The 19,029-nt window shown below is 38.5% G+C and overlaps 1 protein-coding gene across 2 annotated transcripts in view; it reads left to right on the top strand.

Moving 5' to 3' along the window:
- The window catches only part of Agbl1 (AGBL carboxypeptidase 1), an 832,602-nt gene that overhangs the window by 329,265 nt on the left and 484,308 nt on the right, over nucleotides 1-19,029 (top strand). For both annotated transcript variants that reach the window (XM_087188360.1, XM_021264792.2), the window contains exon 18: nucleotides 546-726. In XM_087188360.1, coding sequence (XP_087044486.1) covers nucleotides 546-726 — 181 coding nt within the window. The remainder of the gene's footprint in view (nucleotides 1-545; nucleotides 727-19,029) is intronic.

Genomic DNA, 19,029 nt, shown 5'->3' on the forward strand with positions numbered 1-19,029 from the left:
CCTAAGGAACAAGAGAGACCATCCTTCTCATAGACTATGAGTGAAGATGAGGTAGCTGATGTATTGAATGACAAAAAAAGTGGTGAGCACTTTATAGTCATATCTTTTTGCTTTTTAACAACCACTTGGTGTTATTATTATTGTCCCCATTTTACAGGTAAGTAAATAGCCTCAGAGAAAATTGCCTAAATTTCACAGCTGGCAAATGATGAGGATATGATTCAATCTCAGATCCGTGACATCCAACATCATGCTTATGGACTCTGGAAAGTTAATTGATTTAAAATCTACTTGCCTTTTTTTTTCTCATGACGCTAAGTGCTTCTACTTTAGATAGAATCCTTTAGCTTTTATTTTATACTCTCTTAGTTTGTAGACTATGAAGGCAGATGGAAAATGAATAAATTCAAATCAGATATGTATTAGAAACAATCAACCTATTTAGATTTTCATGTCCATCAGGTATAATTCTGGCCCTTGGAGTCTATCTTGATGGAAATGGAAATCGTATTTAGGTTTCATCTTCTTTGTCTTCTTTTCTGCAGGACATCGTCCATATCAGGTGATCACTGCCCGAGCTCACCCTGGAGAGAGCAATGCCAGTTGGGTGATGAAGGGCACCTTGGAGTTCCTCGTCAGCAGTGACCCTGTGGCGAGGCTCTTGAGGGAAAACTTCATTTTCAAGATCATCCCTATGCTAAATCCAGATGGAGTCATCAATGGCAAGTATGTTACATACTGGGCTTGACAAGACCAGCATTTATGTTACCATAGTAATACATTGTTCTTTTACCCATGAGGTGTGTTTGGAGAGGCATTGGTACCTGCAAGAATATTTTTTTCCTTGATATTTGATAAAAATATTTTTTGATATTTGGTAAAAATTACAGTGTATTCTCCATAAATATTTATGTCAGTTTCATGATTTCTTTGAATAGAAAGATAAAGGCCATTAGTGGCAGAAAACATGATCTAGTCCAACACTTTTTTTCAGAAGGGGAGAACTGGTGTCCAGGATACTCAAACAACTGCCCAAGTCACATGGTGGGTTAGTGGCAAATTTAGGACTCAAACTGATTTTTTTCGCAGCTAAGACCAATGCATTCATATTTACTTTTTAATGTGTATTGCAGAGAAATCTTTATTCTCAATTGTATTTTACTGGATTCTAGGGTCACCTAAAATAAGGGTGTCACTCTAGCTGAACAGAATATCAACTAAAGAAAAGGTTGGAGTCTTTCTTTTCCTTTCTCAGCCTCTGCATGCCGTTGGAATGTATGATGGGAAGGATGATTGCTTTGTCCAGTGAGGTCTGTTGGAAAGGGTCAGCATTCTCAAAGTTTGGGAGGTAAGGCCCAAATGAGGTCTCCAAGGTCAGAAGGCTAGTGAGTGGGGGTGGCAGGAGTAACATTCACCAATACCTGTCTCAGACCTGCAGAGAGAGTCAAGCCCTTTCCTGTGCTAATACATGGTTCTTTGTACTGTAAAAATAGAGATTGTATCCTATGGAAAAACAAATATTGGAGACACAGAAAATATTGAGAGAAAAACAAATTTCAAAAGCTATAAATTAAAAATTTTATTTAGATTTTAAAACATCAGTAGTAAATAAGCATAAACACAAGTTTAGAAGGTTGAGAAAAGAGCAGTATTAAAATGATAAAATGGAAGAGATAAAATGAGAATTATTAAGAAATACTACCAAGGAAATCAAAACTTTAAAGAGATAAAATGACATAAATGAGAATAATTTAATAAAGATGAAATAGTTAATTTCTTTAAAAAAGAAATTAAATGTTTAACAACTCAGAATAGATTAGTTTCAAAAGATAAGCACAAAATGAAATTAGGTAAATTAAAAAGGTAAAAATTGGGCCGGGGATTTAGCTCAGTGGTTTCGCCACCTGCTGCGCAAGCTCAAGGACCCGAGTTCGATCCCAGGTACCCCCCCCCAAAAAAAGATAAAAATCATAAGTATGATAAAATATAAAGAGAGGAACAGCATAAATTTGAAATGATGAAATATGTTTTCATGGCAAATACAAAGGTGCAGATCATAAAAATAAAGTTATAAAGTATAAAAAAAGTAAGAGCCCGAGATAAGCAAGGCATTATGTCAGTTATTATTTTGTATGAAAATTGAGGGCAAAGTCATGGGAAAGAGAGCAAGATCCCTTCTTGGTGACTGATCTTCAAACAAGTGTGGGGACAGAGAAGCCAAATCTGTCACCACGGAGTATCAGTCAGGCCTCTAGTAGCAGTTAGGCTTCTGGGACCTTAGGCTGGATAAGGCCCTACAGCGGTGTCCTCTCTGATTGCACAGAACTCTTCTGATTCTTGCTGTGTGCCCTTTAACTCTGGAGAACAAATCTAGGACATCAGAGAGTGGCCTCTCCCTGCTGGAGTGGCCAAAGATTTTACTAGTGAGCTTTTCCCATCTAGATGGATGGAAAACAGCTAAGCAAGGCATCTCGAGGGACATGATCCCATTTCGACATTTTCTCATCCAAGTTGGCTCTTTACTGAAGTCTGTCCTTCCAGTGAATTGTCTGGAGTGTAGCAGAGTGTGGAAAGAGCACTGCATTGGGAGTTGTAACTCTAATTGGGAAATCTGGCTCTTCCCCTGACCTTCTCAGTTTTCTCCTCTGTTGGAAGAGGAAGACAATGTGCTCCCTGTTGACCTTTCTGGGAAAAGGTCTCATAAACCCAAGACAATATTAAAGCTCAGGGATTAAGTACTAAAGTTTCTTCCATTTTAAATACTCACACCTCCAGATCAGAGGCTTGCTCCAGGTCTTTGGTTTAAAGGTTAATGTGGTCTCTAGTCACTGAGGATCCTCTTGGCTGGGACACACATTATTTCCAGCTCACAGCTGGTTGCTCTGTGCTCTCAAATGGCAGGCCAGCTTCTTCTCAGTGACACTGGCATTCATCATCATTACTATTATTTATTATGACTCAAATTACCCTTTTCATTTATATAGCATCTTTCATCATGGAGCTCCAGGCACTTTGTAGATCCCTTGGATACTCAAAACAGTTTTGGCTGAAAGGGACTTGGAAATCACAATGTTATTCCACTGATAGGAAAGTTTGCAAGTCGTAGAATATCATTAGGGAAAGACTTGAGGGGGCCATGAATCTGTTGTATTTCACAGTAAAAGTGCTTAAAAGTCTCAATTCTTGAACCTTTCTTAGAAGATACATAACGTGGTTTATCTAACTTCCACTTGAGATATTTTTGTGATTGGAATTCCATTTTAGGGTATGCCCATTCCAGGTGGATTTATGTTGCAATATGCTTTAATCTTTGCCCTTTGAGCCTCACCTATTTTAGGCAGCCTTCTCATGGGGCACCCCATGGGTAAAATCACATTACCCTCATAAAGGCCTGACCTTTCCCCTGTTAAATCCTCTCCAGATTGATGCAGCTCACCTACGTGTTATTTATAGGATGTTATTTCTGATGTTCTCAACTTCACTGATTTTCTCTGGACATACTGTTATTAACAGGCTTCTTAAAAGTGACAAAACTGCCTGTGTACTGTCTGACCAGTAAGAGACATTCGTTACACAAAGACTAGAAAATTTAAAGCTAAACTTGGCACATCACCTACTATAACATATTTTTCTATCACAAGTAATCATAGGCCTCTATTGAACTTGCATGAGTGTGTAAAAGTAGAGTCGTTTCTTTTTGTGGTGATGGTGATGGAGCCTTTGAGGATAGCTGGGAGATTTTCATAACAATGGTCAGGGACACAAAGCCAGGATTTTCTAGCAAAAATACAGTGGGTCTGTCCAAACCCAGGATCTCTTAGCAATGCACAACTGAACAGGAAAACAAAATACAAAGATGGATGATGATGATGTTAACTTCCAAAAGAAACAGTTTACATCTTGCTTACCTGTAATTTGTATTGAATTGGGCTGACTTCTTAGTGAATCAGAAGAACCACTGTAGTGGCTCCTCAACTGTTATAATTCTTCCCGAGGTGAGGTGAAATAGAATGAGGAGTTAACAAATTGGGTTAGAAAAGAAATGATATTGGTGGCTTGTTAAGAGTAGGAAGTGAGGAGAAGGCAGCCGACTTCAGAGCAGCTCCAAATGTAGACATCAAGTGTAAATGGGAACAAGAGAAGGAAAAGAACAAGTCAAACATAATTCCCATTTTTAAATCTTTGGTTATTGGGTGGTGGTGACAACATAATTTTTATAAAGCCAACATACAGCCTAACATTTTATTCACAAGAGAATCAGAACATATTGATTCTTAGAGCATATACAACTCTGCAAACTTGATTATCTTCTTCTAAGGCCGGCATGCACAGACAGAAAAAACCAGCAAAGAGCAAAGGACCTACCACAAGTAAACACATCAAGGTATTAAGAAGTAAGAGCTGAATGCACTAGAGGGAACAAATCAAACTATAAAAATCATATCTACAAGCTTAAGAATCTGGGACCATTTAAAGTTAGTGCCAATAGACTTTTATTCTGGTAAGGGTTGTGAAGGCTTTATATTACTACAAGGAGAAATCCTACAGGCTTTACCTTAAAAAATTATTCAGTGGCTTTCTTTGGGCTGAGAAATAACCTAGTTCTTTTACATATATTGTCATATTTAATTGTCACTATGACACAACAAATGTAGATTTTCTTCTGTGTAATTTATAGATAATAAAACTTGAGCACACAGGGATTAAATCCTGGGTGCAGTTTGAATAGTTGCTGTTCCAGATCTGGAACTAGAACTTGTGTCTGACCTACACTTCTTTGCTGTAGAGAATTAAGGATATTAGAACAAAATAGTCTTCAAATATTCTAGTGTGTTGGGGGGCTTCTATACATTATTTAGTTCTAGTCCTTCAAAGGATAAGGAAATGGAGACAAAATGAGTTATTCAAATAGTATCACTAGTTTAGGGCAGAAATGGCATGAGAAATTGTGTAGATAATTAAAACACACATGCAGACATGAGTATGTACACATGTGCACCTGTGCCCAGGGTTAGGAATAGCTTCTGAGTGAGCTGGGATTTGTACCCAGACTAATTCCAGAAACCTTGTTCATTTTAGTCTACCAGATTTTCCCCACTTTCGATACATGTACAAATAGCGTTTAGGCCCCATCAGCAGATAGGCTCTGAAATCAGTCTTGTTAACCCAGACCTTTATATTCAGGGAGTTCAGGATGAGCCAAGGCATAGCCATCCTCAGTTTTCTGCCTTTTTGGATGGGGATGAATGAATTAGTTCATCTTTGGTTCTCCTTCATGAAATCTGAATTCTGAGTGTGCCTGTGGCCTTGACACCCTACCTGATCCTGCCACCTTTCTCCATTAGAGAATATATCCTTCCCTGTTTCTGCCTGCTTTTGGCTGTGCACACCATCCAGCTGACTGAATATTTATCATCAGGGAGCTCACCTTCCACTGGCTATTATGTGGTATTTTCACATAACTCTTCGGAGTCATAGAGGATTCAGGTCATCCCATTGGGCTCACTTTACCTTTGGACTGGTCATGTCTCTGCCTTCCCATTTGATCTGAACTCTAGTTTTAATGTATTTAGTTTCTACAATATAATAAAATGCAGTAGGGTGTCTCAAATTTTGGGATTTCACAGATCAGTTGCATTTAAATAGGCAGAGGAATGAGTAATACATATATGTGCGGTTTTTAAAAAAAATTCAAACAAGTAAGAATGGAAGATATTCTCTGAGCATCCAAACAACAGACTGGTGAGAAATCAACTTCAGTTTTTGCTTAGGCTGCCTTCTTGCCCACATGGGACAATGAAAGTAACCCAGGGAATGTGATGCTGGGTCATGGCACTGTACCTACTTACTATTTGCTCTATGATACATTATGCTGGTGGCCATAAAGACTTCTGTGGATAGGGAGCAGTATCTAGTCTTCCAGCAGGTTGGTTATTCCTATTGTCAACCATCTTAAGCAGGGAAAATCAGGGAACAGTAAAAGATGCTGAGGCCCTTCAGGCAAAGAGAAGATTCTCCCAAGTTTTAAATTAGAAAGACCTTGATCTAACTAGAGGCTTTGCAGGGGCTATAAAGGGCAGATGGCTTGTGTCATGTGGAAGACTAAAAGAGGCAGTCCCTTAACTGGGCACTTGAAAATAAGCATGGCTGTCCTGATTATCAGGCTTAATTTTCTTTGAGAAGTTATCTTCTAGTATATCATTGACTGTTGTGTGTTAATAAACCTTCCGGTCTTGTTTCAGCTATGCTATTAAGATTTAAAGAAACTACCAGTGCACAAGATCGGTGATAGGAAGAAGTCATACTTGGTGAAATTTCTAAGGGAACATCGAGTAATAAGTGCAAGGTCTAACACATTTTGAGAGTTGTACTCAGTAAAATCGAGGCATTGAAAAGATTAAAAAACTTTATGGTTTTCTAATGATAAGAAATGATATATTCAGGATACCAGGTGTTTCAAAAGCTGAGAGTTAACAAACACAGGAGAGTAACCCACACAGATAGGAGAAGTCTGGTAGTTGAGAAAGGGTCTGTTTAGGAAACGAAGAACTGAAGAAGCAGGTTTCATCTCTAAGGAGGCAGGAAGCAAAGGGAAGAGGTGGAGCTCCCAGAACCAAGGGTCACGGAGGCCTCTACAAGATGGGTGCTTGGAACTCTGAGAAGGGAGCTGACCTGTCTGAGGCTTCTGGGGATGAGGGGGCACAAACTGGAGAGTGCATAAGTCCATGGTGGTCTGTGGTCAGGTGGCAAGAGGATGGCCTGGTCTCTTCTGCAAGCTGTTCCCGCCATACTAACTGGAAACGGGAAACAGAAGGTGGCCCTTTCTCCCTTCTTCCGCCTTTCCATCTTTCTCTAGTGCCTTTCATTGGCAGAACTCACTGAGAAGACAACTGGAAAGGGATTCTGAGCACTGTGATTTGTTGACTTTGACAATAGGGGAAAAGAAGCACAAGGTGTCTAACTACTGAATGTCCAATATGTACTATTTTGGTAATTTGTGTTTTAGAAAAACAAAATGGTTTTATTTTTTCCAATGGAAAAATGTTATATCCTTAAGGTAGAAAATTCAGCATGTATACTTTTAGGAAAAGCTTAAAGAAGAAAGTTAAAAACATTCAAATGTACGACTACTGTGTCACATAATTCCAAGAGGGATCATTCGCATTATAATCTGTTGTCATTATATAATGCTTCAAGAATTTTGCTAATCCAGAGGATCCTCTTGAGTCTCAGAGAAAAACGCTTAGCAATTTGGAGAGGTTTCTTTAGCCATTTGTCTGTAAATTGACAGCTTCAGGTATATCAGCTATTTCTTTGGATATAGCTGTATATCCATATCTATCAGAACTTTTCAAAAGACAGTATATTTGTTGGTGTAATTTTTAAAACATTCAACATCTTCTTATGGCAAAGAATGCAAATGATATCACAAATATAATATTGCAATCTTATAGTACTGATGGACTGTAATTAATTGAAAAAATTCTTCATTATAAATAATAGACAGATGAGCATTCTTGTTATATTCTTAGTGAATTTCTCTGGCTCTTTCCTTAAGATAAATTTCCAAGTTAGTCAGTTGAATCATATGTATTATATAGATCTAGATAGAGTATTTGTTGTTTTTTGTGTGTTTCTAAATTCTTTAGAAAGGGAAATTTTTTATTAGTATATGCTTGTGATACATAGTAATTACATTCATCTTAGGGAATTGGTACATACACATATCACATCTCAGTCATTTTTACTTCCCCTTGCCTTCCCTAACCTGCCATATTCCTTCATCTCCACATCCCTTTCCCATCTTCACAAAATCTACCTCCCTGTTTCCTATCATCTGTGTTTTATTTTGCTCTTTAAATTATTTATATTTTGAGTTTCTCATACAAGACAAACCGTGTGATGTTTAACCTCTGTGTCTGATTTATATATCTTAACATTGTGGTTTCAAGGAATATCTATCTTCCTACAAATGACTCAAATTTATCCTTCTTTATGGCTAAATAACATTCCACTATGTATCTATACTATATTTTTTATCCATTCATCTGCTGATGGGTCCATAGGCTGCTTCAAATATTTAGCTGTTATGCATTGTGCTGCTATAAACATGAGTATGCATTTATCTAAAAAAATACTGGCGAGGTTGTGGAGAAAAAGGAACCCTTCTATGTCATTGTTGTGAATGTAGACTAATACAACCTCCATGGAAATTAGTACACAGACCCTGCTCCCCCCCGCCCCCCCACCAGTTAAAAAATATAAATTCCATTTGACTCAGCTATACCCCTTTCAGCCATATTCCCCCAATGAATTGAAGACATCGTATATTGTGCTTGATGCATGTTATTGCCAGACTTCCCTCTGAAAAATTTACAAATTTATATTCTTCCAACCAATGGGTGATAGTGGTGGCTCCCTATGCCCTTGTTAACACTGCACAGTACCAACCTTTTCATTTTTTGCCAATCTGATAGGATAATCATGCTTTAATTTTTTTTATACTTATAACTTCTGATAACTACATCTACATGAAAAGGTCCATATTTTACTTACATTTTGCAGTAAGAATCAAAACTGAACCAAAAGAAAATTTAGTGTTATGCTCAAGGTCTGTCACATATCTTACAAGTTTCAGAGTCAGAAATTAAATTCAATATTCCCCTTCTTGGAAACATCCTTGGTAAGTTTTAGCATCGAACATGAGAATTGGACAATGGCTAATATCTGTTTGCTAAGTCTCACTCTGGGTACGCCTGATCTTTTTGGACGTCTCTTAAAATGTGTCTCTCAGGTAAGGTCCTTCCAGGCCAGAGGAAGAGCTCTAAAAGGCTTTAAAAGAACTTCTGTTAGATATGAACATACAGTATATTCATCCATCCACTCATTTGATTCATTGAATCATTCATTCATAATTTAAAAAATATTAGTGTGAACAAATTGTATTGATATACTTTCCAATAATGTTTTACTATATATTAAACTTGGAGAGAAAATTTGTATCCAACCCATTAGAAGTACAATCTTCACAGCACCTGTGCAATCAAAATTACTTAGCATTCTCTATCTTCCCCTTTTTTAGTCCTCATTCATGTTATCTGGCATGAGAGAACCTGGTTTTGTGCCCGAGTAGTCTCCTACAGGCTTAATAAGCTTGAGTTCTACAGATTCTTTCAGGCAGAGAAGGCTCATGTGGGGAGTGATTCCCTCTTTTATCAGTTTGCTGGGTCCATATTTGACTTCTGTATGCCTGCTTGCCTGTATGCCTGTGGGTGTGAGTTCTTCAAATCCCCCATTAAAATCTCGAGGGCAGAGAACCAAGGCTGTCTGCAGGAGGAGAGGAGGGACAGGAAGAAGCAGACCAGGCAGGCTGTTAGATGGTCACCCTCACAGAAGGTGGCTCTCTGTCTCTGTCTCCTTCTCCATCTGTAGGTCTCTATCTCCCTGTCTGTTTCTTTTTCCTCTTTCTGTAACTCAGCAAGAGATTATGTCTTCCTCTCTGAAGGCTTAGTTATGAGCTGAAGAGCCTGCAGGAGAATGTTTTACATGCTCTGTGGCCTCTGGGGAGATGTGATGGAGTACATATTTTCTGTAGAAATGATCCTGGGGACATGACATGAGAGTTGTCCTCCCTTCTCGTGGTCCTGCTCCAAGTGTCTTTTGCAGAGGAGCCCAGGACAATTCCAGGTTCAGAGGCTACACAAAGATTGCAGTCTCTTAACTGTGAAAGCTGAACCTGTCCCACTCAACTGCTCCTTCAGTGTAAGACTCAACTGCCCTTCCTGGAAGCAGGAAGTACTGAAATGTGCAATCATGTACTTTTTATTTAGATTTTTGTGTGTGTTATTTTGTACTATCTGGAGCATAGCAGAGTTAGCAATGGATGGAATTTTTTTGCTTTATTTATTTTTAAGAAAAAAGATATTTTGGACATAGAGCAAAAGGTTCAATGTTTGGATGAGAATGTCATTCTGGATTCTGATGCTACCCTGTTTGTGTATCTCTGTTAATGGGCTTTGAAGGGAGGTGGACAAAGATTATGCAATCTCTTTCTTTTTGCTTTACTTTCTTTGTATTTAAAAATTGGAAAAATTGTTATTCTGATCCAGTTGGAGGAAGTATAATTTTCTCCATCTAATTCTCGCCCTCAATGGAAAATAAATGGGGATAGAAATAGCATTCCGTTTTGAATTTTAAGACATTTTCCTAGACAAAAAGTGACCATTTATAGGAACATTTTATCTTACATCTTTTTTTACAATTTTATAAAATGAGAGACAGAGATGTATTTAAATTAAAGGAAAAAGATGCAGACATAACTTGTTTTCTGCTTTTAATTCTTTCTTTGTAAATGCATGTCAGTAATTCTCAAGTAATGGTCCCATGGGAATTTTCAGGATATTTGTGCCATCTCTTCTGGCAGGTGGAAAGAGAAAGAGAACATGGCGTTTGATGGATGCAATGGCCAGATCTCTGTATAGAAAGGACAGGAGAGTGTGGGTGTTAAGACAATTGAGGATCCTCTGGCTCTGGAAGGAAATGCAACTCACTCAATCTTGCTGATGAACTTGTTCATGGAGATCCAAATGGAAATCATTTGCTCTGGGAACCCTCAAGGTCCGGCTGCTAAGTCATTAACAGAGTACTACATGATTGGGGGAGCTGGGGCTGGGTTCTGGGGGTGCATTCCCCACAGCTTCCTCCCTCACTCCCATTCCCACCACTGCTTCATGCAGAGATGAGTCTGGCACTTGAGGACTCCATTTGCCTTCCTCAGATACTGCAGTTCCTAATAAATATTACTATTTATTATTCGCAAATTTAGGGTTATTAATTATATCAGCATAAACCTAATTTATGCCATCATAAACAGCAATAATAAATGCTGCCAAATGCTAATGCCCAATTCTTGCCAACTGTGCCTGTGGTTGATGGGTTCCCCCCTCACTTCCCAGAAGCATTAAATTAAAAATGATTCAATGTTGCAGAATCATCGATCAGCTTGGAGCTGAGGTTCTTGGAAAAATGGGCTTGATTTGTTAAATGCTTTGCTCCTTCATTGGCCTGGCAACTTCTCATGTCTGACTGCATTCCAGCATTTCTCCTTCTCTTTCCTCTCCCCCTTCAGCTCTGCTAGAAGAGGAAGAAATGGGGGCAGGGAAGCAAGGGATGGAGGAAAGAACATGCAAATTTATTCAACTTTCCATTTTTTCCTTAGACATCTCTCTACTTAGTGTTCACATTCCTAGCACTTTCTTTCAACATACACTTAGAAGTCTTTATAAAGCAAACTCTTGGGTACAATATAGATTTGCTATTTCTCAGTTCTCATCACATCTACCGTGTATTTAGTGATGTATGTTACATGGCTCTCTAAAATATATAAAATTCTGTAACTGGAAAATGGGAAGCACAGCCGACAACCCTTGCCAGAACTCAGGATGTCTTTTTTTATTGTTACTTAATCTCAGGGGTCTTCTGCTTTTGTGAAGGGAAAGAAAGCCTGTCCCTTTGTTATCAGAGCTGTAATAAGACCTCATTGCCTTTCTCAAGGGGAACAATTTGTACTTTTCTTTCATTTTCCTGGGTCTTGTTTTCTTTTTGTCAGTGATGCTTGGGATAGTGGTATTGTACAAAGGATTCTGACCAGGTGATTAGAAGATTCTTGTTAAGGTCAAAATTGGCTCCTTTCCGGCTGTGTGGCTTTGGACAAGTTACTTAACCTCTCTTCTGCTGTTTTTTTTAGCTAAGTGAGGAGGTCCTAAGCTCTAGCCACTGTATTATTCTTGATTAGTATCATTGTCAAGTAACAGCACTCTGACACTATTAGCCACTGTATGAGTCCTTCTACTGTGCTCTGATTTCTGAATTTCAGTGGTAGGCCATCAACACTTTTCTCAATGGCCAGGCCAAGCCAGGTTAATGATCTTTTTGCTTTATACGTCTCAGTTTCTCATAGAGATCCAGGATAGGCCATCACAATGGGATAGAAGTTTTGCAGGGGGGTGGTTGAGGTCAAAGGCGAGAAAGGGATGAAAAAAGGGATTGGGATGTGTCCTGCACATGTCCCTAATTCCACACAAGGAATGTAAACATTATGCATGCAAACATGTACACAGAAAGAGAAGGGGATGAGGAGATGGTGGAAGGGCAAGGGAGGGGAGGGACAGGGGAAGAAAAAAGGAATTAAGATGTGTTATGTACATGTACCAACTCCCCACATTAATGTAAACGTTATGTGGTACAAACACATCCTAACAACAACAACAAACAAAAACAAAAACAAAAAACCCAGAGAGGCAGTAGAACTGAATAAATTGTACCAAAACTACAGGAATAAAAAAGGCTTATTTCTGGGAAGTTCAGTAATACCTTTTTTCCCTCTTCGTGCTTACTCTTTAAATAGATTTATAGTAGTGGGCCCACTGAAGTGTACTAAAACCCAGGCTCCTTGCCTTTAGAAGCCAGCATGTAATTAGCCCTTTCCATCAAGGCATATCCAAGAGCTTCCAGGTCCCTGGCAATGAGTTGTAGCTGTGGTCAGCCTGGAGATTGACTCCCAGGTATACCCAAACTTCAGTGAGGGCAAGAGCCCAGGTGACTGGAAAAGTGCGCCCCCGCAGGAGCCAGAAGGAATCGCACCTCCATGACCTGGCAGAGAAACTGTCTAGAGCCTTACACTTTCCAGTTAAGAGACTTTCTGCGTAGCAGCCAGAGTTTACAAGCAGAAAAGCCAACAGCAGCACATAAACTTTGGTAATGCAGATCCATGCTCCTTGCCCTGAAGTCTAGGTTGCCTTTTCCTTGGTTATTTATCTCTTGGAGTCACCTAGCCCTTTTGAATTATTAGGCTTATTCCTTCATGGCCCAGATTCCTTCTTGCAGATAGGCTCTCATACATCTTCACTCCACAGGAAACACTTTTTTCTCTATTTATAGCTTCTCTCTGCTCCCCACCCTTTTCCCTGGCCCAATAATGGCCAAGGAGATAAATAACAAACATAACTCTTTTTGCCTATTATTTTTTGTTACTCTGCAAGTAATATATATAATAACATGGAAACAAATCTTATTACTAAAGTAATTATAATAAAAAATAACTGAGAGTTGAGTTTAAGGAAGGGGGCATGTCACGGGAGTGATTGCAGCAGGGTTTTAGAAATTTAATTTACTAGCGTATGTCTCTGCGGCTCTGTTGATGTTCCGCTTAGGAAATTGTGTCTAATTAGGGAGTCGTTGTTATTGAGCTAAGATGCTTGCTGCTAGCTGACTTATGCCATGGGTATTTAAAGGGGGAAATTGGCCAAGGGATCCCTGGAGAAATCTCCTTATCAGCAGCCCTATGTGGGAAACAGCAGCATTTAGCATGTTAAGTTGGATCATCCTCAAAGCCTGGGAACTGTAAAGAACTACTTGGCATCCTTCCCTCTGTCTGCAGATAAACTTCCCTTTAACTCATCTCTACAGATGTGAATTCAGCCCTTTATCTGCGGTTCTCCAAGTGCAGTTCACAGTGCATGCCTTAGTAAAATATGCCAGTACTGATCAGTCATAGAGTCAAAATATTTTTCCATATAGCCAATTTCATTTTATCCACAAGCAATTTATGTCCATTTGTTCTTGTATGGTCTGCAGTAGAAATGTGGAACAGTAATTTTTTCATAAGTGATTGTTGTCCTATGTATGATAGTCACCTAAGTCCTTTTGCTATTGACTCACTTCTTTTTCTTCTTGATCCTAAATCATGTATACTCTGTTTGATCCTGGCACATGGTATTTTAATTATAGTATAACTGTAATTGTTTGGTTCCCTTAACCTGCTCCAAGTCACTTTTGAGTGTGGAAGGCAGACAAGCCATGACATAATAGCTTAATTTGGCCTCTTAGCATTGTTCATCAACATCAGTATAACATTGTTACGCGCTTGTGTTTAGATGTCCCGCCAAAGCCTCGTTCGGATGAGGTGAAGCTTTCTTTTTCAGAGGTGGCTGAATCTAGAGTGCATGATGCTGGGATTAAGGGTGTGTGATTACTAAACCACTACATCTGAGTGATTGGTTTGGCACCACCCTAATCCCAGTAGTCTGGATGGGATAAAAGGGGCAGAAAGACTCTGTGAAGGTCCTGTGTTGCCATGGAGTGTTGCCCCTCTGCCCCCTGCCTTGGAGCCAGCCGATGGACTAAAATCTCTATGAACCATGAGCTAAATAAACCTTTCCTCTTTAACTCTGGGTGCTGGGTATTTTGTCTCAGCAGTGAGAGAAAAGTAACTAACCCAACATCAAGCACACTTATTAATTTAATGTGTGGCTTTGTGTTCTTCTCAGTTGTAGGAAAGTGCTTTCATCTACATATTTGAAATCTAGGAAAAATACATTGTAGACACAGATACTACAGCACATCTTCCCCCATCACCACTGTCAAGTACAAAAACAAGGCAAATATTAATTGAGCATTCCAATGCCCAAGAATGCTAAAATTTACATATATTATCTTTAATCCTCACAACAGTGCTCTGTGGTATTAATGACATTAATGAGACAACCGGTATTTTAATAGCAAATTGAGTAGCCAGGTACATACAGAATACAGATAATAATTGAGTAAAGAAGTTACTGATTCTTGTTTTCTTTTGTATGTAGATGTGACTCTAGTACTTGCCCATATACGACATTATATTTTATGCAAAACTAGAAGTTATAGAATTCTAGAATGTTAATATTGAAAGGCATCTTATATGTCCACAAATATGATCCTAATCTTTCATTTTGAAGAAAAAAAACCTAGTAAAGCAATTAAGTTCTTAAATCCTCACAGTGAGTTGAATTTAGCAGCTAAGCCCAACAATTTCTGCTGCTAAATGGTTATACATACAAGGATAACATATTTGCAACCTCTGCAGACATTTATGTATATTCTTATGCATAATGTTATGGCATCTGGGCCCATAAAACAAAGATAACTACTTCATTATGGCAGAAAATGTGAGGAACTCTGTGTGAAATGGATCGAATGTCAGAAACTTCATAGCCTGTCCAAGATGGCTTCTCAGAGGGGTCAGTGTCGGATGGATTTTTAAAAGGTGAAGCAGAAGATGCTAGGAAGAAGAGCAACAGTACCTTTAGGCCAGCATTTCCCGAGCCAGTTTTGAGGGATACTAAGAAATGTGCTAATAGGCATTTCACATAAGAGGGTGTTATAGTTGAAAAGGGTCAGGAAATCTTGGTCAATCAGACTTTAAAAAAATTACAGACTATGGCAGTGCTATTGAAATACTAAAATGCTTTCCAAAATGAGGTAAAAGATGTAGGATTTCCCAAATTTATTTGAACAGGATCACACTGGTAGGTCTATGCCTAGAATATAAGTAACCTTAGTGATTCTCCAACTTGGGGACTGTTGCTCCAGCATTTCAACTGAGATACAGACATAGAACAAAGCCTACTCATCAAGAAGCACATTGGCACAGTGCCTAAGAACAGAGACTGGAGCAGAATCGCTGGGGTTTGCCACTTATTAGCCATGTAGCTTTGTACAAGAAACCTGCCGTGGGTTGGATTATTTGGAAAACAGACTCTGAGATGATTTGCTGCCAGACATTAATTGTGTTTTGTTCTTCAGAATGACCCCTGTGAGGGAATGAGAGAAGCTATGTAGGGTACAGTTGATTTGTGATGTAGTTGTCATTATAGAGGCCTAAGATGATCCATGGGGACCTCTGCAAATAAGATGTGGTATCAATGTCCTAATTAAATCAAGAAGACTGAGCCTGTCATTTTTACCTTTTACCAGTAATCAGTCCTTGAATACGGGCTCCTAGAAAGGAATGTAGTCCTAGGCAAGGGAGATCTCTTTGGCTGATGGCGTTTATTAGTATAGGGTTCAGTCACGATTCTCAGTAGCCAATAGAAGCTGAGTTAGATCTGAGTTATTTGGCCTACAGGGTTGTGCTGATGGATATAGCACAGCATCCTCATTGCTTCAGTTTCCCCTTCTGTGAAATGGAGATGATAATATTAGCTTCTTTGCAGGGTCATTATAAATTAAATGAGTTATAATATAATGTGTCTGATATTTAGTAGTGCTCTGTAATTGATAAAGTAATTAAGATAAAATACAAATTGAGATACAGACTAGATATTAATTATGGAATTCATAGGACAGTGAAAACTGGAAGAACAAAGAAAATATGTTCTTCATTCTTAGTGAATTAAAAACAAGTTTAGAGCCTATATATTACCATATTTTTACCCCGGTAGAACTCATCACAGTCTTTATTTAGGCATGCACGAAGAAGCTCCTACTTCTTTTTCTGGTGTGTACTTTTCTTTTTTTTTTTTTGGTATTGGGGTTTGAATTCGGGTCCTTGCGCTTGTGCAGCAGGTGGTGAAATCACTGCGCTAAATCCTCTGCCTGTGTATACTTTTGTTAATAATGTAAATGTCTGTGATGAAAGTGGCCCACTCCTTCAAGAAGATACCTCCTCAAACAGTTCATGGATTTATTAAAACAAGTAAAGAAAATTCAGTCCAGGCCAAAATGTAAGTTGAATAAAGACTACAGATATTGTCAAGTTCCTAAGAAGGTCATTGTGATTTCGACTTGATCAAAAGGGAACTGTATTTGTGGAAGAGATGGGCCATGTTAATATGACATCAGAAGATTTGATGCTAGTGTAATTTGAGATCAAATTTTTCCCTAAGTGCAATGTTAAGATGCCCAAAGCTTGGACCGTATTTTCCAATGTTAAGACAAAGATTTCCAGTGTTTGTGAGTCCTGATTAGGCTGGGCCTCTTTCCAGAAAGAAACTATGGAACATTAATGCTCACCATTTGTGCTAGTAACCATGGAAACTCAGACAGCAAGACTCCCTTCAACAATAATCAAGGCCATTGTAGTCCATCTGATCTAAAGTGAGGAAGACTTTTAAAAATGTAATTCAGCATCTAGCTATTAATCTAGCCATCTTGACACTGAGTTATTGGGTATTCTAATTCAGTGGATTTGACCACTGAGAGAACTAGCCTAATGCATATAATGCAAGGGACTTCCTCTCAAAAATAGTGTATTCTGTTTGGGTAGTTCATTTAAAGGCATTGAATAGCATAAAATAGATTATATATTCAAAAAATTCAGAATAATTTCATTAAACATTGTCTTTCATTGTATGGAAGAAAGGCTTAGAGATTAGGTATTACTCATAAAAATTTACCCAGTTTCCTAGAATTGATGAAATCAAGTCAAAAAATAATTGACATTTTCATCCTACTAATATTTCTATGAATGCTGTTTCTCTTGTACAAGAAATATATGCCTATTATTCCAGAAACAAAAACAGTGTGAGTTACAGATGAATATATTTCTGTTTGCTCAGCAATTTGATTGCATCAAGAGATGCCTAGACAGGTGATTGGATTATAAGAGTGTTGACCTCATCAATGAACTAACCCATTGATGAGTTTGTAGCTGAGTGGGCTATGAGGAGTTGGGGCCTACTTGGAGGAAGTATGTCACTAGGGAGATGCCTTTGAAGTTGTATATTTTTTCAGGATCTTTTCCTTTCTCTATTTCCTGGCTCTGATAAGGTAAGCATCCCTTTTCCACCATGCCTTTCCCCTCAATGTTTCTGTCTGGAATCTGCCAGCCATGGACTGAAGTTTCTGAAACAATGACCCAAGTTTAACTTCTCTTCCTTTAAGTTGTTTTCTTAAGGAATTAGGTCACAGCAATGAAAAAATGACTAATTCACTTAGAGAACTTAGCAGCTAGTCCAGCTTCCCATCCTGTGCCATTTATGCCATGAAACCAAAATGCCTATAGTATAGTATATCCCTGCTATATGGGACTTAATTATTCTCACAGAAACTCATTTCATTATTGAAAGTCCTATTAGGTAGTCATCTCTTGAACCATGTTCAAATGTCTATCCTCCAAGCTTCTACCCTTGTTGCCATATAGAATAAGTTGAATCTCTCCTTTTCAGGCTTTGATATAATTCAAAACTGCCTTCCTGTCACATTTATGAGTTCTTCTTTCTCCAGGTTAAGCATCTTCAACTGCTTATCTTGTGCTACAGTTTTGATTTCTTCTGTTGTGATGTTTATTATCTGAATTATCTCACTCATTAGTTCAATAAGTGTTTGTAGACCATCTCCTATGTGAGAGACATTGGTAAAACTATAGATATAATGGCAAACAGATCAAGCAGTTCACAGAATACAGGTGGAAATATAGAGAATTGAAAACAGTGTAATAGTACTCTTATAAGTGATCTGATGGCTCTTAGTTGTAGACAAGCCTAGAGAAAGGATACTTAATTAGTCCTTAGGTCCAGGAAGGTGTCTTCCCAAGGTGTCTATATTGCATGTAAAGGAAGAGACAGCCAGCAGCAGTGTGTGGGGGGCAATAGAGGCAAGGATGTGTGAGAGCTTTCTTCAGGAGAAGGTAGCAGGTTCAGGAGTCCAGGAATATCCACTTCTTTATTATAGTGGGACTTCTAGATGCCCAGATGAGCACCACTGTTATCATTCTGAAAATGCTAATGCTGTTTCTGAAGCCCAAAGTCATGCTTTCTTCAGCTCTTTTGATGACTTAATCATACTGCAAACTCATTTTCCATTTATTGTCAAGTAAAGTCCCTATGTCTTTTTTATATATTAATTGTCATTAACTTCAGTGTTTCCTGCTGCATCACCACCATGCAGTTGATTTGGGTAGATTAAGTGCTTGAATTCACATTTATCCCAATTTCATCTGATTGTATTCCATTCTTGGGAGAACACTTTGGATCTCTAATCTGCCATCCATTTCATTTGTCTGTCTTCTAATTTACATGGAGTCTTCAGAACTGACATGCGTTTCTTTTTATCTTTTTACCATGTCATTGATACATCTGTTGAACTTGAGTGATCCAAGGACAGTATACTAGAAGACATATCACCCAAAATATTAATCCATTTAGTTACAATCACTCACCCACTTTCTTGTGTATTTTGATGCTGCCATTGAGACCATCTTTCCGTTTATAA

This window comes from Heterocephalus glaber, unplaced genomic scaffold (genome assembly GCF_053883595.1).
Source record: "Heterocephalus glaber isolate CG9 unplaced genomic scaffold, H.glaber_assembly_v1.0 deba00001531, whole genome shotgun sequence".
NCBI classification, from domain to species: Eukaryota; Metazoa; Chordata; class Mammalia; order Rodentia; family Bathyergidae; genus Heterocephalus; species Heterocephalus glaber.